Below are 8,893 nucleotides of genomic sequence, written 5' to 3' on the forward strand. Positions count from 1 at the left end.
CCAGTAATGACCAGAGACGAGGGGGGATACAAGCTAAGCCACGTTTGGGACGGTATTCTTGCTGCTGCAGCGCCACCTACATCGGCTATAAGTAGCAGCAAGAAGTAGTTTCCTGTCATTCTACTCTGATGATGGGGTGTGTCTGATAGACACCGAAACGTTGGAAGTAAATACTCCTTGGTTGTGCCTAAAGAACCTTATAATATAAAAGACAATGGTCTGGTTTACACACGCGTTTTCTCAGTCGACTCGGACTACACTCCGACAGAGTCCGGGTCAGCGGAGTCTTTGTAAAATGAAATCTAGCAACAGTAGCAGCAGGGACTACAGTAAGTGTAACCTGTCACAGGGTCAGGTTGTCGCAGCTTTCCATCGTTCAGTCAAATGGCCTGAAAATCTAAATGGATTTTTTAACTGCCATTTTTCAACTGTACGTTACCCTGTTTACTTTCAAAACATTGGACTTATTTTCTGAAGATTTTCTGTGATTCTCTTTCCCAGTAGAAATCATAAAATGTCTGCATACTTTTATGGCACGTGTCTTTGTGTCTTAACCTACCAATGTCACAGTGTCAGTGACACTACTTTCAAATAGATGATGACTGGTGCGAAAAAAATGAGTCCCGATGAAGAAATTGTTGTTCTATAAAGACATTTGGCCCTATTCTTTTTATAAATAACTTTAGATAACCACACTTTTTTCATGGTAGCACAATATTTGGCATGTGATTGGCTGAGGGGTAGTGGTTGTTCTAACATTCCAGGTAGATAAGCTACTCTTTGATCCTAATAAACAAAGAAATCGCACTGTGTTCATGAAATTCACGACGACAGAAATGTGTAAGGGTCTATTTTAACCGTTTTGTAGCATGAAACCCACCGAGTGTCCTGGAGTGTCGCTCGGACTGAAATCCACGGGACCATGAACAACCAGGGTGTCCCTGAAATAGCACACAATAACACATATAACTGTTATGTATTTATTTGTAAATCCATACCATTATTAATTGCGAGGGCACAGACAGTAAAAAAGTAACGAGTGTCTATTCTATACAGCTATCTTATGCGTGATTCTACACCGGGAGATTTGACTTCTTCTTTGGAGGCAGTGGCTGATGAAAAGTCCCACATTTTTAATGATTATTGGGTTCAAAATATAAGCGTTTTTTTTTAATTATTAGTAGGCTCAAAATATAAGCAGTCGAAACTTCTGATGCGAAGAAGAAAAGAGGTTGCCATACGTGATGGCACGTTTCTATTGGGAAGTGCAACCGTATTTTATAGATAACTACTAGAGTCCCACGAACTTATACCTTCGTCAAACGATGTTCGCCGTTACGACTAACGTATCATTGTGGTTTCTTAACATAGGTTCTGTATGTCTGTCATTTGGATGAAAATTTTTCATTTGTGCAAATTAAGACACTTTTTGCATGATTAACGACAAACACAATTGACACACAAGTTCTAAAGGCTAAAATCATTTGACGAAGATATGAGGTGGTGGGACTCTAGTTGGGACTGTACTGTAAGCAGTGACACCTAGCGGCTGCAGTGCAAAGTGAACCTGATGACGGTCATCGAAACGTCGGCTCTTGGATACAATTGACTGTGAATTCAGAACGTTGTTATACAAACATTTTGTTCATATTTGAACATTTTATACTCAGAGGATTACCTTTCCTTTCTTATATTTTTCCTGTATTTTTGTGTATTGCAATTAGGAATAATTGGAAATGGGTACATTTGAATTCTATTTTCATTTCACATTATGCGGGTACCATGAACCATCGATATCACTGATCTCCACCCCATCCTTAGCGCATCTAGGTCTGCCATTGAAAGTACCTACTCCATCCTAGTACCATATACCACAGAAAGTACCTTCTCCCTTCTAGTACCCGTTCGAAACTACCTCCCTACACCCATTTTAGTACCATATGTTGCAGGAATCCCATACCCTATTCTATAGTATCATCACCACTGGAAGTACTGGCAGTACCCAGCCAGGTACAATATAACACCGAAAGCATCAATACTTTCATAGTTAGCCCAAGCAATGCCCACCGGACGTTTGTGCCCAATCCCTGTACTCTTTTCCACCGGCAAATATCAATCACATCATAGTACAATGTTAACCGGATATTCATACCCCCATCCAAGTTCCATTTAACACAGGTACTACCAATGCTGTCATGGAACCATGTTCACTGGATGTACGTACCCCATCCCAGTACCATGTACCACCGGAAGTACTTCCGTTCGGAGAAGAAGCCTACGGCGATGAGTGAGTGTAGGAAGAGTCCCTCCACCAGCAGCCAGAAGTAGTTGGCAGCGATAAAGTAGTTGTAAAGGGTCACTACGATCTTACACCCGATCTGCGGTGGAAGCAACGTTGGAGTAAGTTAAGTAGAAATTGGCATAATTCGCTGTTTAACACTTCACCATGTCTTAGAGGATGTTTGTTTTTCAGCGCGTTTACCATCTATGTGAATATCACATGGTATGCCTAATACTCCGAAAATGTTGCTACATTTGGCATATCGAAACGGGAAGGTACAACAACACAACTCTGTAGTATAATGTAGTAAGGCCACACTGACTTAATTTTATGGATGACATCACCAGGAGTCCCGAAAACTAATGCGGGAGAGCAAAATAATTCCACCAAAAAATAAGAATGCGGACAAACCACAGGACTACAATCAAAACTGAATGTGTTTTAAAACAACAAGTATTTGTAAGAGGCATGTGTATATGTAGGTTGTCTTGTTCATCTTAGCGGAATCAGCGGAAGTAATCAATGTTTAGTATATTGACAAAACGACCAAAGTACACTATAAGAAGATATATGTATATGGCTCCAAGGACTGTAGATGATATATGACTGTGATGGGGATACTCATAAGGGCAGTTTCATCTAAGGCTTGACAAAATTGAGATAACAGCAAGTTTTGCGGTAGTACATAAGGACGACACATGCTGGTCTTCTGTAGCAATATGAGTCGGCATGTTCCGGACTTGCGTGGAGCGTCAGAGGGGTTCTGTTTAGAACTGTCGGAAAGTAATGCCCGCGAGGATGTCATCCATAAAGTCACGTTTAATAGTGTGGCCTAAGGTTTATCATAAGGAAATAATTGTGATTTATAACAGTATCAAATAAGAGTTCTTTGAACATTGTAATGCAACAATCAAATTTCTATTTTGATGCGCTTAGGCAAACCTTTTGTAAGAAACATTAGCTTTTCCGTTATCAACACACGTACAAAGAAGATGATGACTTTGCTATCAGCTTAGATTAACACCTTTATGTAGTAAACTAATGTATTGTTGTTTCTACTAAGGAGGTTTTCTGGATCGTTATATGTATGTTACGGCATACTACTTACGACCTGTACCCAGCTTGTCGAAGCATAAATGTATAAAAAGGTCATTCAAAAAAATCTACCCCTCAAGCATCTGTTTGATTTTTATGTCTGTGTGTCATCCCATCCCTCGCTGGACGATGGAAGGTGTTGCTTCTGCGGTTTGCGCATATCACGCCAGGCGGCGCTCTGTTCCTGAGGTAATAAATATAACCATCTGATTGCTTCGTGTTTGTTGGTATGTTTCTCCCGGATGAGAAACACATTGTTTTTGCTCGTGTGTTCTTTTCCTTCTTTTTCTGCCATTAAACAATCAGAGCTTAGAGCTGACAATAACATTATTAATTAGTATATCAGCTGTTCCAGCACATACGAGCAAAATATTTGCTGATTCAGCACATATGAACAATCACAGCTTTACGATAGCAAAAACTGTATTGGTTTTGTAAAAGGCAAATTTATGAAAGATAAACAACCTGCAATTTCGAGAAAATGTTTCTTGTCTAGTTTTAATTTTCTTTTCCCTACTTGGCGTTTCATCGTTCTGTTGTAATGAAGTGTGTTTTGGTGCCGTGTACCGCACACAAACGTAACGTTATACATGAAAACATGATGAAACGAATTGCGCCACATCAGATCGTGCAACGGAGGAAACAGAAATAAGTATAAAATGTATTTTTGTCTTGCCACAAACAAAAGGTCATATCGTTATTTTTCCCTCCTCGTTTTCAAATATCATTACAATGAAGACAGAAATAAACCAAATCAAAATTATAGACAGAAAACAGCACGCATACAACCCCTTTTCTAAACCCGCACGAAAATTACTTTAGAATGGCGGAAAATAAGTAGAAAATTAACTCTAACAAGCTTATGTCTCAGCACGGTTCAAACTAAAGGCTGTTGTCAGTTGACCAATAAATTGTCGCAGCAATTAGAGATTTTCATTTCTTTTGGGCGATAAGCTTGACTTACTGGCGCCGTTTTTCGATATAAGAAATGTAAGCCAGCGAATGTCTGTCTCGCAAAAAGAACCAGTGAGTATGGAATATTATGTGTAGGGTCCCGTGTGATTCTGCTAGCAATCGTGTGTGTGTATGTGTATGCGTATGTGTATGTGTATGCGTATGCATATGCGTATATGTGTATGTGTATGTGTATGTGTATGTGTATGTGTATGTGTATGTGTATGTGTATGTGTATGTGTATGTGTATGTGTATGTGAGTGTGTGTTATATCTGTGTGTAATTCCATGTACATCCCAAAGAGACCTAAATGAATGGGGTTTTGAAAATGGATACATGCATTTGATAACCAAGTAAAAATATAATATACGGATTCACCTTACTGTCTCCGTTAAAGTCATTGTAGGTCGGCTGTCCGATCCCCCCGAACAGCACGGCGTCTTTGACAAAGATAAACACCGCTCGGAGGATGAAGGACACGAACAGGTGCAGGTGGATGTAGTTCCGGATACAGTGGAGTTTCCTGTGAAGAGATTAAGAGATGACAGAAACAAAGAAGTTCAGGTGGATGTAGTTCCGGATACAGTGGAGTTTCCTGTGAAGAGATTAAGAGATGATAGAAAAAAAGAAGTTCAGGTGGATGTAGTTGCGGATACAGTGGAGCTTCCTGTAAAGATATTAAGAGATGACAGACACAAAGAAGTTCAGGTGGATGTAGTTCCGGATACAGTGAAGTTTCCTGTGAAGAGATTAAGAGATGACAGAAACAAAGAAGTTCAGGTGGATGTAGTTCCGGATACAGTGGAGTTTCCTGTGAAGAGATTAAGAGATGATAGAAAAAAAGAAGTTCAGGTGGATGTAGTTTCGGATACAGTGGAGCTTCCTGTAAAGAGATTAAGAGATGACAGAAACAAAGAAGTTCAGGTGGATGTAGTTCCGGATACAGTGGAGCTTCCTGTAAAGAGATTAAGAGATGACAGAAACAAAGAAGTCCAGGTGGATGTAGTTCCGGATACAGTGGAGTTTCCTGTGAAGAGATTAAGAGATGACAGACACAAAGAAGTTCAGGTGGATGTAGTTCCGGATACAGTGGAGTTTCCTGTGAAGAGATTTAAGGGTGACAGACACAAAGAAGTTCAGGTGGATGTAATTCCGGATACAGTGGAATTTCCTGTGAAGAGATTAAGAGATGACAGACACTAAGAAGTTCAGGTGGATCGATGTAGTTCCGGATACAGTGGAGTTTCCTGTGAAGAGATTAAGAGATGACAGACACGAAGAAGTTCAGGTGGATGTAGTTCCGGATACAGTGGAGTTTCCTGTGAAGAGATTAAGAGATGACAGAAACAAAGAAGTTCAGGTGGATGTAGTTCCGGATACAGTGGAGCTTCCTGTAAAGAGATTAAGAGATGACAGAAACAAAGAACTTCAGGTGGATGTAGTCCGGAGACAGTGGAGTTTCCTGTGAAGAGATTAAGAGATGACAAAAAAAAGAACTTCAGGTGGATGTAGTTCCGAATACAGTGGAGTTTCCTGTGAAGAGATTAAGAGCGAATGTCTGTAAGGGTCAAACAATGGTGGCACCGGTCAAAAAATAGATTTGGCTCATATTTTGCACAGTGATAGTACTTGGTACACAACCCCTCAAAATAGCTTTCTTTCTTCTCAGAACCCCTCGTTGCCATGGCAACAGGCCAAAGAAGTTTTGGGGCCATTTTTCCGGATTTTGGCATGCCCAAAACATGAAAATTGGCCAACTTTAGGGCACTATCACTGAACAATGCTTTAACTAAACAACAAATGCAGAATATGCTGATCAGAGCAATGCCTAAACTTGTATAAAATAGCAGTAAACTTAATCTCCTGTAAACTCTAAGGTCCTGGGCAGCCTGAATACAATACACTGTTTTCAGGTTGTAAAAAATTTGAAATTTTGCCCAACTTCAAAGCACTGAAACTCCATAAGTATAAAATATTTTCGCTTGCAATTTACTACAAATAATAACCTACTATAGGGCTATTAGATGAATGCTAGCAAAGTTTGGGTTCTTGTTTCGTTGCCACGTAATCGTCCGTTGAAGTGGGTCAATTTTCATGATTTTGATAATATGTCATTTTGGGCGCTCTTTAAACTATCATAAGTTCCGAACCCAACATGCCCTGCAATTGAAATTCACATGGATTATAAACCAATATATTCTCTACCAAATACATGTTTGTAAAGTTCGGGTTCTTGTTTCGTTGCTGCGTAATCGTCCTTAAAAGTGGGTCAATTTTCATGATTTTGATAAAATACATCATTGTGCACCATCTTCGAACTATCATAAGTCACAAGCCAAAATTGTTCTGTAACTAGAATTTACATGAAATGTAAACCAAAATTTTGTTTCTCAAGGCCATGCTTGTAAATTTTGGGTTCTTGTTTTGTTGCTACGCAATTGTCCGTTAAAGTGGGTCAATTTTCATGATTTTGATGATATGTCATTTTGTGCTCTCTTTGAACTGTCATAAATTGCAAAGTAAATTTGTTCTGAAATTGAAATTAACATGGAATACAAACAAATATATTGTCTATCAAATGCACGTTTGGACAGTTCGAGTTCTGGTATTCTAACATTGAATGTACATGTCCCTGAAAGTAGGTCGTATTCCACTGACTTTTCCACAAATCATGTTGTTGACAACAGTGATACACATGTCAGTCTTTGTTTTTATAGAACCGATGTAGCAATATGCTATCACCACGAAAAAAATCATTTGTAGGGATTATATTCTACTCAAATATTTATATCGTTTAATGACAGATTAATCCATTCTCAACTTTTAAACATTTTGCTGAGTTTTGCAGCTAAGCATGATGTATGACTACAGGCTTTAACATGTTGTTTGCGTCCCCACAATATGACGACTTATTTCTACATTGGAACAAATACCATGATCATCTCTGTGCATCTTTTTTTTTACAGCAATGTAAAAAACATGCGTGTTTTCAACTTCTGCTATTGCAGTGGACCACACTCATTTTTAGCAAGGAGATAACTTTCGGTAGTCTTGAATTTTTGCCACAAATATGGACTTCCGGTGGCAATCAGTTATTGGCGATCACAAATTAGATTTAGGAATGCAAGTTCGTACAAGTTCCATTTCCTTGCCAAATCGCAAAGATATATGGTGTATGTGTCTCAAAACAGGAAAACGTAGAAAAACGTCATTCATTGCTTCATTTTGAACTTTACTGTTGATAGATTACAACAAAGGTGGGTCAAGATGTTGACCTTCATCATCCTCTGTCGTATTTTGACGTTAGCCTGTCAAGCTATTTTCCACACAAGACTAGCAGGCAAACATCAATCGCCGCCGGGAGTTGGCAGAGTACCTACTAGGTCCGTTCTTGCCCTTGCTTAAAATGAGTACGGTCCATTGAATAGCAGAAATTGAAAAACGCATGTTTTCCACATAAATTCTACCGTGATAAGAAAGATGCACAGAGATTTATGATATTCGTTCCAAATACTAGTATGTATATTGTACTGTATAAGCTAAGTCTTCGAGAGTCATATATTGTGGGGATGCAAAGTAAACATGTTTAAATCATACTAGTAATACATCATGCTTAGCAAAACTAGCAGAATGTTTAAAAGTTCAGAATGGATTAATCTGACATTAAACGATATAGATATTTGAGTAGAATATAATCCCTACAAATGATTTTTTTCGTGGTGATAGCATATTGCTACATCGGTTCTATAAAAACAAAGACTGACATGTGTATCACTGTTGTCAACAACATGATTTGTGGAAAAGTCAGTGGAATACGACCTACTTTCAGGGACATGTACATTCAATGTTAGAATACCAGAACTCGAACTGTCCAAACGTGCATTTGATAGACAATATATTGGTTTGTATTCCATGTTAATTTCAATTTCAGAACAAATTTACTTTGCAATTTATGACAGTTCAAAGAGAGCACAAAATGACATATCATCAAAATCATGAAAATTGACCCACTTTAATGGACAATTGCGTAGCAACAAAACAAGAACCCAAAATTTACAAGCATGGCCTTGAGAAACAAAATTTTGGTTTACATTTCATGTAAATTCTAGTTACAGAACAATTTTGGCTTGTGACTTATGATAGTTCGAAGATGGTGCACAATGATGTATTTTATCAAAATCATGAAAATTGACCCACTTTTAAGGACGATTACGTAGCAACGAAACAAGAACCCGAACTTTACAAACATGTATTTGGTAGAGAATATATTGGTTTGTAATCCATGTGAATTTCAATTGCAGGGCATGTTGGGTTCGGAACTTATGATAGTTTAAAGAGCGCCCAAAATGACATATTATCAAAATCATGAAAATTGACCCACTTCAACGGACGATTACGTGGCAACGAAACAAGAACCCAAACTTTGCTAGCATTCATCTAATAGCCCTATAGTAGGTTATTATTTGTAGTAAATTGCAAGCGAAAATATTTTATACTTATGGAGTTTCAGTGCTTTGAAGTTGGGCAAAATTTCAAATTTTTTACAACCTGAAAACAGTGTAT

The 8,893-nt window shown here is 38.4% G+C and overlaps 1 protein-coding gene across 1 annotated transcript in view; it reads right to left on the reverse strand.

The window, feature by feature from the left end:
* The window catches only part of LOC118424674 (vasoactive intestinal polypeptide receptor-like), a gene marked incomplete at both ends in the record, with an annotated part of 35,381 nt that overhangs the window by 4,535 nt on the left and 21,953 nt on the right, over window positions 1-8,893 (reverse strand). The window contains 3 exon segments of the mRNA XM_035833333.1: window positions 881-941; window positions 2,225-2,378; window positions 4,709-4,851. Of these exon segments, the coding sequence (XP_035689226.1) occupies window positions 881-941; window positions 2,225-2,378; window positions 4,709-4,851 (358 nt within the window).

This window comes from Branchiostoma floridae, chromosome 10 (genome assembly GCF_000003815.2).
Source record: "Branchiostoma floridae strain S238N-H82 chromosome 10, Bfl_VNyyK, whole genome shotgun sequence".
Taxonomy (NCBI): domain Eukaryota; kingdom Metazoa; phylum Chordata; class Leptocardii; order Amphioxiformes; family Branchiostomatidae; genus Branchiostoma; species Branchiostoma floridae.